We start from the raw sequence: 24,980 nt of genomic DNA on the forward strand, positions 1-24,980 counted from the left end.
GTATATATGTTTTAACGAACATTTGAGCCCATGGATCCTTTGAATGTCGGTTTTACAAGCCTGCGTGAAAATCTCGCAGTACGGATGGCATGCGGATTACATACGGAGGATGACATGCACAAAATACGCTGACACACCCTGCCTACGGATGACATATGGATCACTATTTTTGGGACATTTCTGCGTATTACGGCCGTAAAAAACGGACCGTATTTTCATACCCTGAGTGTGACGCCGGCCTAAGCAAGAAAGTTCTTTTTGCACATAGCCTGAGAAAAAAAAGCTTGATAGATTACTTCAATGCAATTTTCATCCCAGCAGAAATTCCCCTGTGAAGCCTTGTAAGGTGATTGATAGGAAAGGGGCTGGAGTGTAACACTGTATTGAGGGGCTAATTATACTGTAAATCATGCAAACGTAGACATGTGTGAACAAAAGTTGTTTGTGGGGTTTTGTCTTCTTATTTAAATGAAAGGGTTAGGTTTTTCTCATGAAATTAGCTAGCTCTTGTAATTACTTTCTCATTACAATTATTGTAAAGTTTTAACTCCTATAAAGATGTAGCACAGCTTTACGGTTACAATAAATTATGAGGTTTTGTAAAGGTTTACTGACTTGTATTGGCAGTGCCTAATTGTAATCCAAAAGCTTTACGAATCCCATGTAAGATATTTGAATATGATCTATATAGTTGTGGTTTAAAATGTAACATGTTTATTTGGTACAAATAGAAAAATATAGGAGCTCGTTTTTCTAAATAGCCATAAAACATGCAATAAGAATCTAGCGCAAAGTGTTGCATAATAAAATATTGCTCGGAGACAGAATTACAGTCAAATACATGAACTCATGATCTCCATGGACAACACATATGTTAACGAATAAACAAAAAGGCAGGGGGATATATATAAAAGTTAATAACATAATTCAATTAATTAATTAAATAAATATTGTACCATGTGGACTGCAGGTACGCATGTGTGCAGTTATTTACGCCTGATGATATCTAATCATGTATATTGTTGGAGGACACTGCAAAATATATTTTAAAATATAAAGCAGGAAATTTATTCTTTAGATTTGTTTCATCTTAACACACGTTAGCTTGTCTACATGGGCGGTGACTGTGCCTTTAAGTCCATTTACATAGACTTGATATGAACTTTTACCAATCAGCGGTCGATTGAATGCCTGTTTAGTCTAAGTTCACATTAGCGTTGTGCGCCGCAGCGTCGTCGCCGCAACGCACAACGCAAACAAAAACGCACCAAAACGCATGTACAACGCAGCGTTTTGCGCCGCATGCGTTCAACGCATGCGTCGCAAAACGCTGCGGGTTTTTGAAACGCAGTTGCGTTTTTACCAAAAAACGCAGCGTTTTTAGACGCATGCGTTTTTGTGCAGTGAGTCATTCATCATCCCCCACCCACAATAAAAAGTGTCTACACAATAGATAAAGAACCACCAATGGCTAGAAGAGGGTTGGTGTTAACAAATGTGTATATACCCTGGCAGAGATGAATTCCTCACATTTTGCTGGTATTCATGATGGAGCGAACCATGAACAGTATCTACATGGATATGGAGATGGAATTTGCCTTGGCTCATGCCTATGCTGTTGCATGTTTTAATGAAAGGGAAAGGGAAAGACGGAGATGGAGTCGTCGCCGCCGCTTTTGGATCCACCCTATAGTTGAAGTCCGGGAGAGTCGTGGAGCATACCATTGCTTGTTTGGCGAACTGAATGACAACCGGGAAAAATATTTCGAATATACCCGGATGTCACAGGAGAGCTTCCGCTATCTTCTGCGTCGGGTGGAAGGATCCATTAGCAGGCAGGACACGCAGCTCCGGAGAGCTATTTCCGCAGAGGAACGGCTGCTGGTGACTCTACGGTACGTTGCTGTTTGAATGACTGTGATATCTATTTACTTTTTATTTTATTTTATTAATTTTTTTCAATTGTAATGGTCAATGTACTTTTATAAATTATAATGTGCTTTATTCAAAATTTCTTTATCTTCTTTGCAGTTTCCTGGCTACCGGAGAAACGTTTAGGTCACTTCATTTTCAATTCCGGATTGGAGTCTCCACTCTTTCAGGAATTATTGCTGAGACATGCCGCGCTTTGTGGGATAATCTCCGGGAGGAATATTTACCTGTCCCTACAAGTGCAATCTGGGAGGCCAACGCACAGAAATTCAACCAAGTGTGTAATTTTCCAAACTGTATTGGCGCTGTCGATGGAAAGCACATTCGGATTACCAAGCCTGCAAAAAGTGGATCCCTTTTCTACAATTATAAAAAATATTTTTCAACTGTTCTCATGGCAATTGCCGGTGCGGACTGCCGTTTTCTCGCAGTGGACATTGGTGCATTTGGGCGTGCAAATGACTCGCGCACATTTAAAGAGTCGGATATGGGCCAAAAGTTATATGGAAACAATTTTAATTTCCCACAGCCACGACCTCTTCCCCACACCGAAGGCCCGGCGATGCCATTTGTTGTGGTAGGGGATGAGGCATTCCAAATGTCTGCCAACCTATTGAAACCCTACTCCAGTCGGGGCTTGGACCATACAAAAAGGGTTTTCAATTACAGACTGTCCAGGGCCAGAAGGACTGTGGAGTGCGCCTTTGGCATCCTCGTTTCCAAATGGCGGATATTGGGATCGGCCATTAATCTTAAAATTGAAACAGTGGATGAGGTGGTGAAGGCTTGTGTGGTTCTCCACAATTTCATTATGGCCAAAGAGAGAATAAATGTTGAACTGGATGAACCCATAGCCAACCCCTTGCCCGATTACCATGATCATCCTCTGAGGACAAGTGTGGAAATTGCGCAGATGCGTGATCGTTTTGCGGCCTATTTTGTGTCAGATGTTGGCCGTGTGTCATGGCAAGATCAAATGGTGTAGTAATGTTACTTTTGGACTGTCTTCTGATTGTAACTACACCAATAATACCTCTACTGTGACAGTTAGAAATATATTACAAAAAAATAATTTTCCATTAAATGTGCAATCAAAGTTCCGTTTAGGTTGGTTTGGTATATGTCAAATTTTGCATCTAAGTATAGTTCACAAATTTAATGTTCCTATAAAAACTTGAACCTGTTGTTTTTAAAATATTAAAGAAAAAAGTTTTTAAATTCTATACCGATTCAAATTCAATTTTTATACCATAATATTACATATACTTGTTTGTCTGATCGACCTTTGTGTTTTACCTGATAAGCAACGATAACAGCGATGTTTTTCAATTGAAACCAGGGTAAATATCTGAAGCGTGGCCCTGCGCTTATCAACATGATGTACGTGGGCCTCTGCATCGTTGTTCGCTGGAGAGATGTCTGTGACAGCTCTCCAGGGACCAACCAGCGGACGCTGCAGTGATCTGCATCATTGTCTGTTTCGCTGCTGCATTAAGTGTGAACACCTCATACACTTTAGTGTTTGTGAACACCTCATACAGCAATGAGAGACACCCAAAAAAAGACAAACTAAAAATTGAAAAAATAGTATCTGACATTGCATATATGAGGTGTTTGAAGCACAAAATATGTGTAGACAGCACACGGCGTGATTTGCCGAGAAAAATTCTGGAAAATAATAGCATAAATAATAACAAATAGTGTTTTTTAAAAATAACATTTTTTATTGGGGGAAAACAGAAAACAAAAAGGGTTCTTAAACTTAGGGGGTTTCCACCTGTGCCACCAGAGGGGAATGGTAGGTGTCTTCTCTGGAATGGTGAGAGAAATGGGAGGATGATGGAGAAGACGACGATGATGGCGAAGAGGAGGATACATAGTCAAGTAGACTTGATGGGAGATCCAAACCCTCCCCAGGGTATACTGGGGAGGAAACCGCCACCTCTGTAGGGGAGGGAGGAGGCAACACAAGCCTTGTTTGGCCACGGCTGCTCCTACTGCGACTCGAGCCTCTACGGACAGTTGGTGTTGTCACTGGAACAGCAACCAGAGCCTCTTTGTGTGCCCGTCTGTGTTTCCTCTTTTTTTTTTTTTTTTTGGGTCCTGTGGCAGGTTCCCCAGCATGATGACGCCTACGGGAGGATGAAGGCATGGCAGGAGCAGGAGTCGGCGGCACTATGTTATGGTGCCTGTGGTGGCGTCGCTCGGCACGTGGACCACGGTGGGGTGGCTGGAGTGGCTCTCCAGCAGGAGTGGGAGTCATGCTTGCCAGCGACGGCACTACTGCCATTGTCGCTGACTGCATGACCCCAGCCTGCTGGAGAGCCCTCACGTAGGAAGTGTTGCAGGACTGCATCACTGAAATCTGTAGTTCCGGCGTAAGGTGTTCCACCATGCCCTTAGCAATGGTACTAAAAAAATGTTTTGCCGGATTTGAGAGCTCGGTTTCAATTGTTTCAAGGCGCCGGTCGATATTGGACAGACGAGTGTCCATGTTATCGCTCAACGCCTTGAAACAGTTCTGGAAAACCGTGCTCAAATGCAAAAATTCGGGCATGGTTGGCCTGTCCGAGGCCCGCTGGCGCTGTCGGGAATACCCAAACGAAGGTGCGTCAGAGGCCTCGGCCAGGGGAACACCTGATGTACCGGCTGCCGGTTCTCCAGATGGTGGTGCAAGCCTGCTGTCGCTGTGGGAGGGCTGTGATGGATCAGATGGCGATTCATGAAGGACCGCTTCTGCGGGGCGAGCTCTCTCGAGGGTGCTGCTGTGTGTCCTGTGAAAAGATAATGAAAAAATTAGTCTTCAATGAATAACCTCTCCCATACGCCAACTCCTGGAATAAAAATAGCATTACATTACACAATAATACAAATCCTCTGTCTCACAGTCTGTGTGGCCAATAATTAATTTCTGATTGTTATCGCCAGCTGACCGTTAGGGCCGACGATAACAATCATGAACATTCCCGCTGTCAAAGCATTTTGACCGTATACCACTGTGGGTATAAAAATTTTGTAATCGAAAACTCTTTCTGGAAGCTGCCTATGCCACAAAAATAGTTGAAAATTTAATGTCAAGATAAAAAATTAAATAAAAAAAAAACCAGTGATTTCACTGATCTGATTGCAGGAACGACCATGATGTTAGGATCATGTGATCGAGACTTCATCATTATTCCTGCAATCAGAACTACCCTGACTCAGAACCTGTCATGGACTACAAGGACTCACGCTTAACCCAAAAAATTAACTAATGGCCTATATAGCATTTTAATAGGGATACATTTACGTGGATGGCCAATATGTTACGCTGACTACATGGATGGGCAATACAGTATGTGCCTGTGAAATATACTATGTGGATACGTGGCTAGAACGTGTGGTATGTGGCTGCGATATTGTTACCTGCCAATATACTATGTGGATGCACAATGTACGTGGCTGGGCAACGTACTATGTGTTTGTGCAGTAGGCTATGTGGCTGGGCACTGTAATGGGGCTGTGCAATATGTTTTGTGGACAAAATACTTACTGACGGCGGCCAAGGACTGGTCTTAAGAACTGTAAACATTTGGAATATTTATAGGGCACAGACTTGGCCGCAGCAGCACCACTCTTCGAGCGCTCCTCCTCTGCCCGTAGCCCCTTATTGAAACGGTCCTTGATGGATCGCCATCTGATCCTCAACCTTTTAACTGTGAATGCAAAGGAAAAAAAAGGTTACATATGTAGCATTTGAAATGGATAAAACAACCGTGTGCGATGCAAAACTTTAGGTGTTTATTGCATCACACACGGTTGTGTTTATCCTGGAAAGATGGTGGGTCATAGCAACGTATCTGCACGGCGTATCAGCAATACTCACCAAAGTTGGCTTTGTCCTTTGCAGGAGCTATGTCAAAGCCCTCCCACAGCGACTTTGCCACCTCTACCCACAAACGCCTCAACACCACCTGGTCCATGTGCCGGGAGTCACGGCTGTCCCACAACGGGCCACGCTCCTGGATGCTTGATATGAGGAGCTCAACATCAATGACTCCATGGTCCCGTTGTGAAACCTAGAAAAATTACAAATAGAAAAGGTTACAAATATGCAAATATTAACAAACACCAGCACCTGTCATGATATGTACCTTGGCCCTATCCTTTGTCATTTGATATATGTATATTGATGGTTTCTACACCTGTATTTTTGAATGTTTTGGTTGTTTCACCTTTGTTACCTTCCCCCAATACTTGCTACCCTGAAAAGTTTGAATGTAAGCTTACTAAACATCCCTAGTGAAAGCAGGATGCTAATCAAAAAAAAAAAAAAAAAATTGTTTAATAAAAATACTCACTCGCCGTGCTGACGCCACACCTTGGCCCTGACCTCTCTGCTCCCGCTGACTTCCTTCACCCTCACTTGAAGAAGCCTGTAAAAATTGTATAAAGAAATTATTTTAAAAACTACAAATGACTGCGAATAGTAAGGAAATTGACATAATTACTCACCACACTCCCCTGCGCCGATTGGCTCGATTCTGACACAGTGGCCATTGTAGCACGTTTGTTCTGGCATGAAAAAATGAAAAAAAAAAATCAAAACTAAACCTAAATATGGCACATACAATAAAATATGCCCAAAATTTGTTACAACAACCACATTTGACTTTTGACTGATCGGACAAAGCAAAAATAAGAAAGCGACACCACAACGCCATACATTGCAAGAGAAGACAATCAATAGAAGAAACTATACAAGAATAGACCCAAACCAAAAAGCAAAAATAGACACCTATGTCCAAAAATGGACATATCAAAACTTTCTGAAAAAACATTACAGGCACAAAAATACAATGAAAGAGCAAAATAATGAACGCAATACTTTACAATTGCAACAAGACATGATCCTAAAAAACAACATCTTGTGACATCTAACCACAGAAAGACAAAAGGCAATAAAAACCATTCTAGATAACAAGCAATAAACATTACGGGACAACCGCTGTAAAAATATACAGCAACCCAAACATAAACCATAGCCAAATAGAAAATAAAAAACATGGAATTTTTAAAAAAGGCCACCACCAAAAATAATATAAACAAATAAAAATTATACTACACACTTCGCAATGCAATCAGTCAATGAAGGAAGATATATGCCATACGGAAAACGACGTAAAAACATCAGCGATAATTTTTAAAATAAAGGGAAAGTACAATTGAAACTATAATGGCATAGCAGCAGCACGGAACTATACAATACAAAGACATCATAATTGTTGCCCCCCCACCAGCAAGAAAATACACTCAAGGAAAGAAAAAATAAAGCCAACAGCATAATCCAAAACACAGCAAGACATGAGCCAAGAAAATGCCACACAGTTACCACCAACAATAGAAACCAGAAAAACATGCACCAGAAATTTTACAAGACAAAATGAGCAAAAATCAATACATTGAACAACCACATGACACAAGAACAAAACACATAACCAAACCCAAACTAACGTAAAAAAAAAAAATAAAATAAACAAAAATTAAATAAAATAAATGCAATCCTATTAACCCAGAAGAACATCAGAACCAGACAAACAATTTTTCAATAACAACCCATAACCGTAATAGCACAGACCAAACATTACAAAAATATAGACAAATCAAGAAATAAAACACAGAATACAAAATGTGCAAAGAGAAATATATACTTACAAGTTTGGAAAGCAGATTCTCCAGTCTAGTCTTGTCTGATGTGATCACTTGTGAAAGACAATGGCAAACCCCTCGTTTCTTTATATATATAGGTTGTTTTTTTTGTGTCTAGACAAAGTCTAGACAATGTTTTGCATTTTTTATTGGAAAACGCATGCGTCGTACAACGCACCACGACGCAAGTACTTGCGTCGTCTGCGTTGTCAATACAAGTCAATGGGAAAAAAGGCGCATCGCCGACGCAAACACGACGCAAACACGACGCATGCGTTTTTTAAAAGGTCGGCGCCGCCAGAAAAATGCAACATGTTGCGTTTGCCGCGCCCAGACAGGTGCGCCCTAACGCCGCATGCGGCGTAAAACGCAACACAACGCAACACAACGCATGCACATGCGGCCCCATGCGGCGCCAATGTTAAAGATAGGGCCGCACGACGCATGCGTTTTGTTGCGGCGGCGACGCTGCGGCGCAAACCGCAAATGTGAACGTACCCTTATACAGGCAGAACAAAATAAACTATATACTTTAGATCGCTCAGTATGTATAGTCTCCCATTGTTCGCAGTGCGAGTTCTGTTTGCACAGGATGATGCACAACAGAGAACAATTGTCGCAAGGTTTCCACAACAGAGAGGAGCCCTCACCTTCTGATTTCATGAGCTCAGCAAAGTACGTGGCCCGACATCTTTACCATTAGATGTAATCAGGCCCCTGGCGCTAGTGATAGGGAAGGAACCCCTGGCCTTAGTATACCCGATAACAATGCTCTTACATAGCTCTTCAAGCAGAGACATCTTAGGCCCCTTTCACACATCAGTTTTTTACCGTAAGTCACAATCCGTTGGCTCGACGGATCAACGATCCGTCGCAGATTATGAAAAACTGATACGACGTATCTGTTTTTTGGATGGATCTGACTAGTGGATCTGGCTAAATAAATCGGAGCATGCTCAGCTAAAAAAACAGAATCCGTCGCTGGATTCCATCTTGACGGATCCCGCGCCATAGGCTTCCATTCTAGCAAACGACGGATGGCGATGGATCCATCGTTGTCCGTTTTTTCGATGTACACAAAAAACATTACTTTGTCTGTTGTCTCCGGCTGCCGGACAAACAATTTTCGATGGATCCAGCAAACGACAGATGAAACGTGAGGCCATCCGTCGTAATCCGTTGCTAATACAAGTCTATGAAAAAAAAATGGATCCGGCAGCATCAGTCTCTGGATCCTTTTTTTTCAAAATTCGACGGATTGCGACTGATGGCAAAAAACTGATTTGTGAAAGGGGCCTAAATCTGTACACACACTGCAGAATTAAAGAGGGCCTGTCAACTGATTCATGCTGCCCAAACCACAGGCAGGTATGAATCAAACCCTGGCTGCACAAAGAATCGACAAATCGTGCAGCCAGGTATGCTTTGTTATGAAATGCTTTGGCATTTCATTGAAAATGTCGTTGGAGTTTTGATGATCCAGCCAGGAACCATAATGTAAAACAATTTGACCTGCCCCCTTCTCCCCCCTCCTTCTCCCGCCTATTATAATAATTATTATTATGATAATAATAATCTTTATTTCTATAGTGCCAACATATTCTGCGGCACTTCACAATTCAGAGGAGACGTACTGTACAGCCAATATTAGACACAGCAATATATAATTGGCCAATTACCAAGAAGACTGAGGGCCCTGCTCGCACAATTACAATCTATGAGGAAATAAGCGAGACACCATTATAGAAAAATGAAGAGGATATTCAAATAATTCTGCATGAACATCAGTCAGTAAATGTATAAGTACAGATTCAGAGGTGGTTCGGATTTCTGAAGAAAATGTACAAAAGGAGGATATTAGCTTGTTAAAATTTACAGGTTTTTGTGACATATTGTGACAGAGCGCAACACACCATCGCCACTCATTCAAGTGGGCGGCCTCAGCACAGAATTTATTCTGAGGACTCTCAAAGCTGTCAGCGATTTACATTTTTATCATGATATGCAAGTAATCTAAGACTGAAGTGTGCTGTGTTCTCAAAAGACTAAATCTGAATTTAATGTCTTCACTGGCACCTCAGTCATTACCTACACAGAGTGCTGTTCATTGACCATTAGGCTGGGGTCAGACCTAACTTATCAAAATACAGTCCGTTTTTTACAGCCGAAATACGCAGAAAAATTCCTGAACAGTGATCCGTATTCAATGCGAGGATGCGATTTTTTCTCCAAAAATTATTCATGTGTCATCCGCATGGCATCCGTATGACATCCTTATGGCGAGATTTTCTCGCCGGCTTGCAAAATGGACATAGAATGGATACATGGGCTCAAATATTCGTGAAAACAAATGTTAGATACAGTACAGACCAAAAGTTTGGACACACCTTCTCATTCAAAGATTTTTCTGTATTTTCATGACTATAAAAATTGTACATTCACACTGAAGGCATCAAAACTATAAATTAACACATGTGGAATTATATACTTAAAGGGAAGGTACCGCATTTGTAGATCCTTAATAAATCAATGTAATGTAGCATAACATGCTGTTATAACCAGGTTTTGAATGCATGTGAAATGAATTTTGTGTGTTATATGACTTTAAAGAAGGCACTGGGGGCTGACATCTTGGTTTTACAGCAGTAGCACGACACTATCAGTGTCATAATACGGCACCCCATGGACATAGGAGATAATAGACCGCGGTTCACCCTATCTTTATCATTGCAGTCGCATTAGCAGTGAGCTGGGCACGCCTCTGTGGGCTGCACAATTCACTGCTGTAGGTGTGGCTGCCCACCATTTTATTATAGCCCAGTGCTATCTGCCGAGCTCCACTTACTCTCTATCACAGGAGAGAAGCGCTCACTGGAGCCGAAGGATGGAGAGTGGGGAGTGCGGGTGATTTACCACCACGCTCCTCTGTCCTGTACTCCAGGCACGGTGTGTCCTGAGCAGACATCCTCTGCTCCGGCTCACACCTGTGTCCTTCTCCTGCTGTGTCTCCGCCTCCCCACTCACACACAGTCCCAGTGATCTCTGGTAAGCTGCACTCACAGCCTGCAGAGAGAGGGAGCTGACACCTGGAGAGAGAGAGCAGGACAGCTGACAGGACAGGGATTAAGGTGGGGGAAGGGGGATGGCAAGAATGTTCTTCACAAAATGGGAGAGAAGTAGCATGCACACAGCAGGGATCATATATCCTGCCCCCATATATCTCCTCTGTGATCTCCCATAGTTCAGCACACTGCTCTCCTGAAATACTCTGTGCTGCAGTCACCCTGCTCCTTCCCCCATATAGCTCCTCTATGACCCCCCATAGACCAGCACACTGCTCTACTGAAATACTCTGTGCTGCAGTCACCCTCTTTCTTCCCCCATATATCTCCGTCTGTGACCCTGGAGGTAACTGTCTCTCCCCATGTGTGCTCTCCATCCCCCTGTGCCTGTTTGCTCTCGCTCCTATGCACTCCTCTCCCCCTGCATGTCTTTCTCCAATTGGGTCGCTCTCCCTCCTCTCCCCCCTGCATGTCTCTATCCCCATGGGTCGCTCTCACTCCTATGCACTCCTGTCCCCCTGCATGTCTCCCCATGGGTCGCTCTCCCTCCTCTCCCCCCTGCATGTCTCACTCCCCATAAGTTGCTCTCGCTCCTATGAACTCCTCTCCCCCTGCATGTCTCTCTCCCATGGGTTGCTCTCCCTCCTATGCAGTCCTGTCCCCCTGCATGTCTCTCTCCCCATGGGTCACTCTCGCTCCTATGCACTCCTCCCCCCCTGCATGTCTCTCTCTCCGTGGGTCGCCCTCCCTCCTCTCCCCTGCATGTCCCACTCCCCATGGGTCGCTCTCACTCCTATGCAGTACTGTCCCCCTGCATGTCTCACTCCCCATGGGTGTCTCTCACTCCTTCCCCTGCATGTCTCTCTCCCCAATGGGTCGCTCTCCCTCCTCTCCCCCCTGCATGTCTCACTCCCCATGGGTCGCTCTCACTCCTATGCAGTCCTGTCCCCCTGCATGTCTCTCTCCCCATGGGTCACTCTCCCTCCTCTCCCCCCTGCATGTCTTACTCCCCATGGGTCGCTCTCCCTCCTATGCCCTCCTCTCCCCCTACATGTCTCTCCCCCCATGGGTCACTCTCCCCCCTGCATGTCTCACTCCCCATGGGTTGCTCTCCCTCCTATGCAGTCCTCTCCCCCTGCATATCTTTCCCCATTGCATACACAGCTCAGTGCGTGCGATAACAAGAGTTGCGGGGTCATGCGGTCACATGTCAGTGTCACCCCACAGCTGTGACTGTCACCTGCGGTAACGCTACCGCCAGTACTGTTGGTCACAGCGCTGCGGGATCATGCTGGCAGATGTCAGGGTGATTCCGCAGCTGATTGACCTGCGGAAAAAAGCAGGTGCGGACCGATGAGACTACTGCTCCCATTGGGCTATGCCTGATGGAAGAGTAGTATCATCTGCCGGTACTTGTGCTCACAGTTTAAAACAAAAAAAAGTTACATTACATACACATTCACATAAAAATAAAAAAACATTATATTCATGGCTACGCAGTGGTCCACTGCAGGGGGCGATCACCTCCTGTCAGTGTATCACCGGCTGTCTTTGAGAGCAGTCATATCACCAAACCATTGCACGACCAGCTCTATCCTCACCTACTGTATCCTCACTAGTGTTGAGCATTCCGATACCGAGTTCCGATACTTTTGCAATATCGGATACCGGAATCAGAAGTTCCCATAATGCAAACAGACAGTTTCATTTAATTCAGCCAATGAGGAATGATTAAAAGTGTGGGCACATCCTGTTGTGCATGGTAGACATGTAACTACTGGCATGGCTGTGATTGGCTGCTGAAATGATGTTATGATGCACTATAAAAGTCGCCGCCGCCATTTTGGGTTCACTCTGCTGTGAATTCAGTTAGGGACAGGACGCTGTGTTCTGACTGAGGGCCAGTTTTGAGATAGCGATTTGCTTCATTGTGCTTTACCCAGGCTAATTTAGCAACCGCTGTGTGAGAACATTGTTTTTGCCTTGCAGCACTGTTCACAGCTGTCTGCACGGTCTCTGTGTGTGTGAGTACAGCTCACTCTGTAGTCTGTCCGCAGCCACAGCCGGTTGTAGGCAGCTCAGTGTGCGTCACTGCTTCATACTGTTCAATCCATTGTCCTTTTTTGCAATTAGTGCAGCCTGCTGCACATTTTTTCAAATTTATCCTATTAGTGGGTTTCCATCCGTATCCTGCTAGATTGTGGAAAAACACTATATAGGATTACATAGAGGAGCTTTTTTTGGCCTTGCAGCTCCATTCACGGCTGTCTGCACGGTCTCTTTGTGAGTGCAGCTCACTCTGTAGTTTGTCTGCAGCCACAGCTGGTTGTAGGCAGCTCAGGGTGCGTCACTGCCTCATACTGTTCAATCCATTGTCCTTTTTTGCAGTTAGTGCAGCCTGCTGCACATTTTTTCAAATTTATCCTATTACTGGGTTTCCATCCGTATCCTGCTAGATTGTGGAAAAACACTATATAGGATAACACAGAGGAGGTTTTTTTGGCCTTGCAGCGCCGTTCACGGCTGTCTGCACGGTCTCTGTGTGAGTGCAGCTCACTCTGTAGTCTGTTCTGCCGCCACAGCCGGTTGTAGTCAGCTCAGGGTGATTCACTGCCTCATACTGTTCCATTGTCCCTTTTTCAATTAGTGCTGCCTGCTGCACATTTTTTCAAATTTATCCTATTAGTGGGTTCCTGTTATGATCTGGTGGTTTAGGAACAACATGAGACAAGCTCTGAAGGAGGTGGTATCTGTACTGACCGCAAACCCTGAACCTAGCAGCGCAACTAAAAATAGCCGTGGGGGGTACCTGACGCTCCCTAGACCCCTCGGCACAGCCTAAGATCTAACTTCCCCTAAAGAAGGAAACAGGAAACCTATCTTGCCTCAGAGAAAATCCCCAAAGGAAAGATAGCCCCCCACAAATATTGACGGTGAGAGGAGGGGAAAATAACATACGCAGAAATGAAATCAGATTTTAGCATAGGAGGCCAGTCTAGCTTGATAGATAGGACAGGAAAGCATACTGTGCGGTCAGTATAAAAACTACAAAACAAGCCACACAGAGTTTACAAAAATCTCCACACCTGACTAAAGGTGTGGAGGGTAAATCTGCTTCCCAGAGCTTCCAGCTAACAGAAATAATCCATAATGACAAGCTGGACAAATATAGAATGCACAGAACAATAAGTCCACAACATGTGGACTGAAATGAGCAAAGCCAGAACTTATCTTTGCAGAACTGGTCAGGAAACCAGGAGAATCCAAGCAGAGATGTGAATCCAGCCAGGAAACATTGACAAGTGGCACAGGCTGAAGAAAGAGCCAGACTTAAATAGCCGAGCAGAAGAGACGATAAGTGGAGGCAGCTGATGACAGCTAACTCCAAGGAGCAGCCATACCACTAGAAACCACAAGAGGGAGCCCAAGAGCAGAACTCACAAACGTGCCACTTACAACCACCGGAGGGAGCCCAAGAGCGGAATTCACAACAGTACCCCCCCTTGAGGAGGGGTCACCGAACCCTCACCAGAGCCCCCAGGCCGATCAGGACGAGCCAAGTGAAAAGCACGAACCAAATCGGTGGCATGGACATCGGAGGCAATAACCCAAGAATTATCCTCCTGGCCATAACCCTTCCACTTGACAAGATACTGAAGCCTCCGCCTCGAAAAACGAGAATCCAAAATCTTCGCAACCTCATATTCCAATTCTCCCTCAACCAACACCGGGGCAGGAGGGTCAACCGAGGGAACAACGGGCACCACATATCTCCGCAACAAAGATCTATGGAAAACATCATGAATGGCAAAAGAGGCAGGAAGAGCCAAACGAAAAGACACCGGATTAATAATTTCAGAAATTTTATAAGGACCAATAAACCGAGGCTTAAACTTAGGAGAAGAAACCTTCATAGGAACATGACGAGAAGACAAGCAAACCAAATCCCCCACACGAAGCCGGGGACCAACACGCCGACGGCGGTTAGCAAAACGTTGAGCCCTTTCCTGAGACAACGTCAAATTGTCCACTACATGAGTCCAAATCTGCTGCAGCCTGTCCACCACAGAATTAACACCAGGACAATCAGAAGGCTCAACCTGTCCAGAAGAAAAATGAGGATGAAAACCAAAATTACAAAAGAAAGGTGAAACCAAAGTAGCCGAACTAGCCCGATTATTAAGGGCAAACTCGGCCAACGGCAAGAAAGACACCCAATCATCCTGATCAGCAGGCACAAAGCATCTCAAATAGGTCTCCAAGGTCTGATTAGTTTGCTCAGTTTGGCCATTAGTCTGAGGATGAAACGCCGAAGAAAAAGACAAATCAATGCCCATCCTAGCACAAAAGGCCCGCCAAAATCTAGAGACAAACTGAGAACCTCTGTCAGACACAATATTCTCCGGAATGCCATGCAAACGAACCACATGCTGAAAAAATAATGGAACCAGATCTGAGGAGGAAGGCAACTTGGGCAAAGGTACCAGATGGACCATTTTAGAGAACCGGTCACAAACAACCCAGATAACAGACATCTTCTGGGAAACAGGAAGATCCAAAATAAAATCCATGGAAATATGCGTCCAGGGCCTCTCAGGGACCGGCAAAGGCAAAAGCAACCCACTAGCGCGGGAACAGCAAGGCTTGGCCCGGGCGCAAGTCCCACAGGACTGCACAAAAGCACGCACATCGCGAGACAAGGAAGGCCACCAAAAGGACCTAGCAACCAAATATCTGGTACCAAAAATCCCAGGATGACCAGCCAACACTGAACAATGAACCTCAGAAATTACCTTACTTGTCCATCTATCAGGAACAAACAGCTTCCCCACTGGACAGCGGTCAGGCCTATCAGCCTGAAATTCTTGAAGCACCCGCCGCAAATCAGGGGAGATAGCAGAAAGAATCACCCCCTCCTTAAGAATGCCAACCGGCTCCAGGACTCCAGGAGAATCAGGCGAAAAACTCCTAGAGAGGGCATCAGCCTTAACATTCTTAGATCCCGGAAGATACGAGACCACAAAATCAAAACGGGAGAAAAACAGGGACCATCGAGCCTGTCTAGGATTCAGCCGCTTGGCTGACTCGAGGTAAATCAGATTCTTATGATCGGTCAGGACCACAACATGGTGTTTAGCTCCCTCAAGCCAATGTCGCCACTCCTCAAACGCCCACTTCATAGCCAACAACTCCCGATTGCCGACATCATAATTGCGTTCCGCAGGCGAAAACTTTCTGAAAAAAAAAGCACACGGCGATAGAAATTAGCAAAGCCCAAAAATTTTTGAAGACCCTTCACAGATGTGGATTGGATCCAGTCAAGAATAGCTTGGACCTTAACAGGATCCATATCTATAGACGAGGGAGAAAAAATAAAACCCAAAAAAGAGACCTACTGAACTTTGAATAGGCACTTAGACCCCTTCACAAATAAAGCATTATCACGAAGGATCTGGAACACCATCCTGACCTGCTTCACATGAGACTCCCAATCATTGGAAAAAATCAAAATATCATCCAAATATACGACCATGAATTTATCAAGATAATTGCGGAAAATATCATGCATGAAAGACTGGAACACAGATGGAGCATTAGAGATCCCAAATGGCATCACAAGGTATTCAAAATGGCCTTCGGGCGTATTGAATGCAGTTTTCCATTCGTCACCCTGTTTAATACGAACAAGATTATATGCCCTCGGAGGTCAATCTTAGTAAACCAACTAGCCCCCTTAATCTGAGCAAACAAATCAGTAAGCAAAGGCAAGGGGTATTGGAATTTGACCGTGATCTTATTAAGAAGACGATAATCAATACAGGGTCTCAAGGAGCCATCCTTCTTAGCAACAAAAAAGAAACCCGCTCCCAATGGTGACGAAGAGGGCCGAATATGCCCTTTCTCCAAAGATTCCTTAACATTGCTCCGCATGGCGGCATGCTCTGGCACAGACAGATTGAAAAGTCAGCCCTTAGGGAACTTACAACCAGGAATCAAGATAATAGCACAATCACAGTCCCTATGTGGAGGAAGGGAACTGGACTTGGGCTCATCAAATACATCCTGGAAATCCGACAAAAACTCAGGGACCTCAGAAGAGGGGGAAGAGGAAATTGACATCAAAGGAACGTCACTATGTACTCCTCGACAACCCCATTTAGTCACCGACATAGTTTTCCAATCCAGCACCGGATTATGTGTTGTGAATTCTGTGGCAGAGCTCCCTCCTGTGGTCACAAGTGGTACTTCAGCTGGTTCTCTCTGTGAGCTTCCGTTGGTGGAGGAAAGTGGTACTGCGGCTTCTGAGTTTCCTTCCTCAGGTTATGTGGTGAAGTCGTTAGGTGCTGCTCTATTTAACTCCACCTAGTGCTTTGATCCTGGCCTCCAGTCAATGTTCTAGTATTGGACCTGTTTCCTCCTGGATCGTTCCTGTGGCCTGCTGCTCTGCATAGCTAAGTTACTCTTTGCTATTTGTTTGCTGTTTTTTTCTGTCCAGCTTGTCAATTTGTTTTTTACTGCTTGCTGGAAGCTCTGGGACGCAGAGGTGTACCTCCGTGCCGTTAGTTCGGTACGGAGGGTCTTTTTGCCCCTTTGCGTGGTTTTTGTAGGGTTTTGTGTTGACCGCAAAGTTACCTTTCCTATCCTCGCTCTGTTCAGAGAGTTGGGCCTCACTTTGCTAAATCTATTTCATCTCTACGTTTGTCTTTTCATCTTAACTCACAGTCATTATATGTGGGGGCTGCCTTTTCCTTTGGGGTATTTCTCGGAGGCAAGGTAGGCTTATTTTCTATCTTCAGGCTAGCTAGTTTCTCAGGCCGTGCCGAGTTGCATAGGGAGCGTTAGGCGCAATCCACGGCTGCCTTTAGTGTGGTTGGAGAGGATTAGAGATTGCGGTCAACAGAGTTCCCACGTCTCAGAGCTCGTTCTTGTTTTTTGGGTTATTGCCAGGTCACTGTATGTGCGCTGACCTCTATGTCCATTGTGGTACTGAATTACCTTTCAGAACAATTATGTTCCTGTAACCATGGAAATCCCAGTACAACAACATCATGCAGGTTATGCAACACCAGAAAACGGCAATCTTCCTGATGTGCAGGAGCCATGTACTTAGTCATCTGTGTCCAGTACTGAGGTTTATCCTTGGCCAAGGCTGTAGCATCAATGCCCCTCAAAGGAATAGGGCTCTGCAAAGGCTGCAAGGAAAAACCACAGCGCCTGGCGAATTCTAAGTCCATTAAGTTTACGGCAGCGCCTGAATCCACAAATGCCATGACAGAAAAGGACGACAATGAGCAAATCAGGGTCACAGATAAGAGAAATTTAGGCTGTATAGTACTAATGGTAACAGACCTAGAGACTCTCTTAGTACGCTTAGGGCAATAAGAGATAACATGAGCCGAATCACCACAGTAAAAACACAGCCTATTCTGACGTCTGAATTCCTGCCATTCTATTATAGTCAAAATCCTATCACATTGCATAGGTTCAGGACTTTGCTCAGAGGATACTGCCATATGGTGCACAGCTTTGCGCTCGCCATCTGAATGGCTAGAGACATAGATTCGCTCAAACCGGCAGGCGTAGGAATGCCCACCATAACATCTTTAAGGGTTTCAGAAAGACCTTTTCTGAAAATAGCAGCCAGAGCCTCTTCATTCCATTTAGTGAGCACAGACCATTTTCGAAATTTCTGGCAGTATAACTCTGCCGCTTCCTGACCTTGACACAAGGCCAACAGGGTTTTTTCTGCATGATCCACAGAATTAGGTTTGTCATACAATAATCCGAGCACCTGAAAAAATGCATCTACATTCAATAATGCCGGATCCCCTGTTTCAAGAGTAAAAGCCCAGTCTTGAGGGTCACCACGCAGCAAGGATATGATGATTTTTACTTGCTGAATGGGATCACCAGAAGAACGGGGTTTCAAAGCAAAAAACAATTTGCAGTTATTTTTAAAGTTCAAAAACTTGGATCTGTCCCCAAAAAACAAATCAGGAGTAGGAACTCTGGGCTCTAAAGCCGGAGTCTGGACAACATAGGCCTGGATACTCTGTACTCTTGCAGCAATTTGATCCACACGAGAAAACAAACCCTGAACATCCATGCCAAAACATATATCCTGAACCACCCAGATATCAAGAGGAAAAAAAGACAAACCAAAGCACAGAAAAAAAAATGGTTCAGAACTTTCTTTTCCTTCTTTTGAGATGCATTTAATTCATTTTTGGCCACTTGTACTGTTATGATCTGGTGGTTTAGGAACAACATGAGACAAGCTCTGAAGGAGGTGGTATCTGTACTGACCGCAAACCCTGAACCTAGCAGCGCAACTAAAAATAGCCGTGGGGGGTACCTGACGCTCCCTAGACCCCTCGGCACAGCCTAAGATCTAACTTCCCCTAAAGATGGAAACAGGAAACCTATCTTGCCTCAGAGAAAATCCCCAAAGGAAAGATAGCCCCCCACAAATATTGACGGTGAGAGGAGGGGAAAATAACATACGCAGAAATGAAATCAGATTTTAGCATAGGAGGCCAGTCTAGCTTGATAGATAGGACAGGAAAGGATACTGTGCGGTCAGTATAAAAACTACAAAACAATCCACACAGAGTTTACAAAAATCTCCACACCTGACTAAAGGTGTGGAGGGTAAATCTGCTTCCCAGAGCTTCCAGCTAACAGAAATAATCCATACTGACAAGCTGGACAAATATAGAATGTACAGAACAATAAGTCCACAACATATGGACTGGAATGAGCAAAGCCAGAACTTATCTTTGCAGAACTGGTCAGGAAACCAGGAGAATCCAAGCAGAGATGTCAATCCAGCCAGGAAACATTGACAAGTGGCACAGGCTGAAGAAAGAGCCAGACTTAAATAGCCGAGCAGAAGAGACGATAAGTGGAGACAGCTGATGACAGCTAACTCCAAGGAGCAGCCATACCACTTGAAACCACAAGAGGGAGCCCAAGAGCAGAACTCACAAACGTGCCACTTACAACCACCGGAGGGAGCCAAAGAGCGGAATTCACAACAGGTTCCCATCCATATCCTGCTAGATTGTGGAAAAACACTATATAGGAGTACATAGAGGAGCTTTTTTTGGCCTTGAAGCGCCGTTCACGGCTGTCTGCACTGTCTCTGTGTGAGTGCAGCTCACTGTGTAGTCTGTTCTGCGAAAAAAAAAAAAGTTAATAAAGTTCACCAAACACTTCACTTTACAGTTGTGTAGGCCACAATAGCTCATATTAAAGTCTAGTCCACACTTTATAAATTTAGTGTTTCTTATACCTGTTAGGAGCTGTTCAGGAATAAGCACACAAGCCCTTAGTACCTTTCTGCCTATCTTTATCAGTCTACCAAGATGAAGAAGGCGTAAGGCAAATGGGCGTGGGTATGGAGGTGGATCAGGGAGAGGACGTGGGGATTCTGTGCCTGCTGCGGGCACCGGTGACTCATCATCCCCCATTTTTAGCAGGGAACAGGCCTTCATGCGCAGCTTTGGAGGAGCTCGCCGTACCCCGCTGCTGTGGGACGGACAAATTGAAGCCGTTGTTGGATGGATGGCAGCTAACGCATCAACTTCAATTAGTGCCGCATCCTCTCAGGCACAGAGCACTGAAGAGCAACCATCTGTCTCTTCACCACCTGCCAAATTGCCCAGGCAGTCAGAGAGCCCAGGACAGGAGCCGTCTCTACTTCTGTTCTCTGAATCTCTTGGCTTGGAAAGAGGGGGCCAGCCAAGCAGCATTCGAGAAATGGAAGAAGAGCCTGTATGCAGTGATGCCCAACAGCTTTGTCTCTCTGAATCTGAAGAGGAGGGTTGGCCAGTGCCTCCGGTCAGCACACCTCAGTATGCATTTGATGATGAGACTCAGGTGCCAGTTTCTGGTGCATACTGTGCTGCCGAGACTACCCAGGAGAAGCAGTTGTTTGAATAGGGTAGTTTAGATGATGAGGTCCTTGACCCATTATGATGAGAGGTACAGGAAGGTGGTGGGAGCAGCTCTGAGGGAGAGATTCCCCGAATGGCCCAAAAGGAGCGAGAGGAAGGGGGAAGACTGCATTGCCTGTAGCCTCCACTTCGGCACCCATTAGGAGCATGCCTCTTCCAAAAGCCAAAACAGGCACTCCCAAGACTTGCAGTGCCTGGTCCTTTTTTTACACAGTTGCAGCTGACATTTGCTTTGTCAAATGCAAGCTGTGTCATCAGAAAGTCAAAAGAGGGAAAAGTGTCAGCAACCTCAATACCACAAATATGTATAAACATGTGAGGACCAAGCACGTGGTGGAGTTGCAAAAACACACTAAAGACCTAGGCCAACCTACAGCGGCCCCTACCACCTTTTCAGCTCGTGTTGTAGCCTCTTCCTCCAGCTCACACACAGCTGGTTCGACTTCCTCACAGGATCGCCATGGAAGAACCTCTGGCACTGTTGTACTGAGACCCAGTGTAATTCCACCCACAGCACCACATTCCCAGTCATCCTCACACTCCCAGCCCACTCTACAGCCATTGGTAGCACAGACATGGGAAAAAGGTGGCCATTCTCCGCAAACCACCCACGAGCACAGGCTCTGAATGCAGGCATTGCAAAACTACTGTCCCTTGAAATGCTCTCATTCAGGCTAGTGGAGACTGACACCTTCCGTAACTTGATGGCATATGCAGTCCCACAATACAACGTGCCCAGTCGCTTTTATTTCAGCAGGCAAGCCGTCCCTGCCTTGCAAAAGCATGTGGAGGGAAACATTAAACACGCGCTACTAAACGCCGTCAGTAGCAAGGTCCACCTCACCACCAATGTGTGGACCAGTCACCATGGACAGGGACGATACCTTTCCCTCACTGCCCATTGGGTAAATGTTGTGGAGCCGGGTACAGATCGTGAGAGTGGCGCTGTACATGTTCTGCCAACTCCAAGGATTGCAGGAATCCAGTCTGTACACATTGACTCCTCCTCATACTCCAGTTCCTCTGAATCAGCGCTGCAGGAGCCGTCACAGTCCACCTCCACATGGACCCGTGAACGCTTACTGTTGTGAATTCTGTGGCAGAGCTCCCTCCTGTGGTCACAAGTGGTACTTCGGCTGATTCTCTCTGTGAGCTTCTGTTGGTGGAGGGAAGTGGTACTGCGGCTTCTGAGTTTCCTCCCTCAGGTTATCTGGTGAGGTCGTTAGGTGCTTCTCTACTTAACTCCACCTAATGCTTTGATCCTGGCTTCCTGTCAATGTTCCAGTGTTGGACTTGCTTTTCCCTGGATCATTCCTGTGGCCTGCTGCTCTGCATAGCTAAGTTCTTCTTTGCTATTTGTTTGCTATTTTTTCTGTCCAGCTTGTCTAATTTGTTGCTGGAAGCTCTGGGACGCAAAGGGTGTACCTCCGTGCCGTTAGTTCGGTACGGAGGGTCTTTTTGCTCCCTTTGCGTGGTTTTCTTTAGGGTTTTGTGTAGACCGCAAAGTTGCCTTTTCTATCCTCGCTCTGTTAAGAAAGTCGGGCCTCACTTTGCTGAATCTATTTCGTCTCTACGTTTGTCTTTTCATCTTAACTCACAGTCATTATATGTGGGGGGCTGCCTTTTCCTTTGGGGTACTTCTCTGAGGCAAGGTAGGCTTATTTTCTATCTTCAGGCTAGTTAGTTTCTCAGGCTGGGCCGAGTTGCATAGGCAGAGTTAGGCGCAATCCATGGCTGCCTCTAGTGTTGTTTGGAGAGGATTAGGGATTGCGGTCTGCAGAGTTCCCACGTCTCAGAGCTCGTTCTATGATTTTGGGTTATTGTAAGATCACTGTATGTGCTCTGACCGCTATGTCCATTGTGGTACTGAATTGCCTTTCATAACAGTACAGGAAACCAAAAGTACTAATGATTCTCAATAGAGGGAAAAAAGAAGTTCTGAGACCATTTTTTTTTCTTTGCACTGTGTTTTGCCTTTTTTTTCCTCTAGACATTTGGGTGGTTCAGTACACAGGTGTAGCGATGGACATTAGAAGTCTGTCTTCATTTGTGGATCAGCTCTCGGCAAGAGTACAAAAGATTCAAGACACTATTGATCAGAAAGCTATGTTGGAACCAAGAATTCCTATTCCTGATTTGTTTTTTGGAGATAGAACTAAGTTTCTGAGTTTCAAAAATAATTGTAAATTATTTCTGGCCTTGAAACCTCGCTCCTCTGGTGATCCAGTTCAACAGGTTTTGATTGTTATTTCTTTTTTGTGCGGCGACCCTCAGGACTGGGCATTTTCTCTTGCGCCAGGAGATCCTGCATTGAGTAATATCGATGCGTTTTTCCTGGCGCTCGGATTGCTGTACGATGAACCTAATTCAGTGGATCAGGCAGAGAAAAATTTGCTGGCTCTTTGTCAGGGTCAGGATGAGATAGAGGTATATTGTCAGAAATTTAGAAAGTGGTCCGTGCTCACTCAATGGAATGAATCTGCGCTGGCAGCTATGTTCAGAAAGGGTCTCTCTGAAGCCCTTAAGGATGTCATGGTGGGATTTCCTATGCCTGCTGGTTTGAATGAGTCTATGTCTTTGGCCATTCAGATCGGTCGACGCTTGCGTGAGCATAAGTCTGTGCACCATTTGGCGGTATTACCTGAGCTTAAACCTGAGCCTATGCAGTGCGATAAGACGTTGACCAGAGTTGAACGGCAAGAACACAGACGTTTGAATGGGCTGTGTTTCTACTGTCGTGATTCCACTCATGCTATCTCTGATTGTCCTAAGCGCACTAAGCGGTTCGCTAGGTCTGCCACCATTGGTACGGTACAGTCAAAATTTCTTCTGTCCGTTACCTTGATCTGTTCTTTGTCATCGTATTCTGTCATGGCATTTGTGGATTCAGGCGCTGCCCTGAATTTGATGGACTTGGAGTATGCTAAGCGTTGTGGGTTTCTCTTAGAGCCCTTGCAGTGTCCTATTCCATTGAGAGGAATTGATGCCACGCCTTTGGCCAAGAATAAGCCTCAATACTGGACCCAGCTGACCATGTGCATGGCTCCTGCACATCAGGAGGTTATTCGCTTTCTGGTGTTACATAATCTGCATGATGTGGTCGTGTTGGGGTTGCCATGGCTACAAGCCCATAATCCAGTATTAGATTGGAAATCCATGTCTGTGTCCAGCTGGGGTTGTCAGGGGGTACATGGTGATGTTCCATTTCTGTCAATTTCGTCATCCACCCCTTCTGAGGTTCCAGAGTTCTTGTCTGATTACCCGGATGTATTTGATGAGCCCAAGTCCGATGCCCTACCTCCGCATAGGGATTGTGATTGTGCTATCAATTTGATTCCTGGTAGTAAATTCCCAAAAGGTCGACTGTTTAATTTGTCCGTGCCTGAGCACGCCGCTATGCGCAGTTATGTGAAGGAATCCCTGGAGAAGGGGCATATTCGCCCGTCATCGTCACCATTAGGAGCAGGGTTCTTTTTTGTAGCCAAGAAGGATGGTTCGCTGAGACCTTGTATAGATTACCGCCTTCTAAATAAGATCACGGTTAAATTTCAGTACCCCTTGCCATTGTTATCTGATTTGTTTGCTCGGATTAAGGGGGCTAGTTGGTTCACCAAGATAGATCTTCGTGGTGCGTATAATCTGGTGCGAATCAGGCGAGGAGATGAATGGAAAACTGCATTTAATACGCCCGAGGGTCATTTTGAGTATCTAGTGATGCCATTCGGACTTGCCAATGCTCCATCAGTGTTTCAGTCCTTTATGCATGACATCTTCCGAGAGTACCTGGATAAATTCCTGATTGTGTACTTGGATAACATTTTGATCTTCTCGGATGATTGGGAGTCTCATGTGAAGCAGGTCAGAACAGTTTTTCAGGTCCTGCGTGCTAATTCTTTGTTTGTGAAGGGATCAAAGTGTCTCTTTGGTGTGCAGAAGGTTTCATTTTTGGGGTTCATCTTTTCCCCTTCTACTATCGAGATGGATCCTGTTAAGTCCAAGCCATCCATGATTGGACTCAGCCGACATCTCTGAAAAGTCTGCAAAAGTTCCTGGGCTTTGCTAATTTTTATCGTCGCTTCATCTGCAATTTTTCTAGTATTGCCAAACCGTTGACCGATTTGACCAAGAAGGGTGCTGATTTGGTCAATTGGTCTTCTGCTGCTGTGGAAGCTTTTCAGGAGTTGAAGCGTCGTTTTTCTTCTGCCCCTGTGTTGTGTCAACCAGATGTTTCTCTTCCGTTCCAGGTCGAGGTTGATGCTTCTGAGATTGGAGCAGGGGCTGTGTTATCGCAGAGAGGTTCTGATTGCTCAGTGATGAAACCATGCGCTTTTTTTTCCAG

General features: G+C 45.2%; 2 protein-coding genes across 2 annotated transcripts; one reads left to right on the plus strand and one right to left on the minus strand.

Moving 5' to 3' along the window:
• The first annotated feature begins 1,282 nt into the window (after nucleotides 1-1,282).
• LOC138669816 (uncharacterized) lies at nucleotides 1,283-2,987 on the plus strand. Its single transcript, XM_069756587.1, has 2 exons — nucleotides 1,283-1,895; nucleotides 2,032-2,987. The coding sequence occupies exons 1-2, from the start codon at nucleotides 1,546-1,548 to the stop codon at nucleotides 2,915-2,917; spliced, it is 1,236 nt and encodes a 411-aa protein (XP_069612688.1). The 5' UTR covers nucleotides 1,283-1,545; the 3' UTR covers nucleotides 2,918-2,987.
• A 646-nt stretch (nucleotides 2,988-3,633) lies between these two features.
• On the minus strand, nucleotides 3,634-8,067 carry LOC138669814 (uncharacterized). Its single transcript, XM_069756586.1, has 5 exons — nucleotides 6,427-8,067; nucleotides 6,273-6,347; nucleotides 5,798-5,990; nucleotides 5,465-5,627; nucleotides 3,634-4,706 (listed from the first exon to the last, which is right to left on the minus strand). The coding sequence occupies exons 1-5, from the start codon at nucleotides 6,469-6,471 to the stop codon at nucleotides 3,695-3,697; spliced, it is 1,488 nt and encodes a 495-aa protein (XP_069612687.1). The 5' UTR covers nucleotides 6,472-8,067; the 3' UTR covers nucleotides 3,634-3,694.
• Nucleotides 8,068-24,980: the final 16,913 nt, after the last annotated feature.

The sequence above is a fragment of the Ranitomeya imitator genome, chromosome 3 (assembly GCF_032444005.1).
Source record: "Ranitomeya imitator isolate aRanImi1 chromosome 3, aRanImi1.pri, whole genome shotgun sequence".
Lineage (NCBI taxonomy): Eukaryota > Metazoa > Chordata > Amphibia > Anura > Dendrobatidae > Ranitomeya > Ranitomeya imitator.

Excerpts from the sequence above, each read along its gene's own strand:
- LOC138669814 (XM_069756586.1), bottom strand. The coding sequence starts at position 6,471 with ATGGCCACTGTGTCAGAATCGAGCCAATCGGCGCAGGGGAGTGTG. Across the intron at positions 5,991-6,272 it reads GTGTGGCGTCAGCACGGCGA|GTTTCACAACGGGACCATGG; the intron begins GTGAGTATTTTT and ends TAATTTTTCTAG. Across the intron at positions 4,707-5,464 it reads CCAGTCCTTGGCCGCCGTCA|GACACACAGCAGCACCCTCG; the intron begins GTAAGTATTTTG and ends ATCTTTTCACAG.
- LOC138669816 (XM_069756587.1), top strand. The coding sequence starts at position 1,546 with ATGATGGAGCGAACCATGAACAGTATCTACATGGATATGGAGATGGAA. Across the intron at positions 1,896-2,031 it reads CGGCTGCTGGTGACTCTACG|TTTCCTGGCTACCGGAGAAA; the intron begins GTACGTTGCTGT and ends TCTTCTTTGCAG.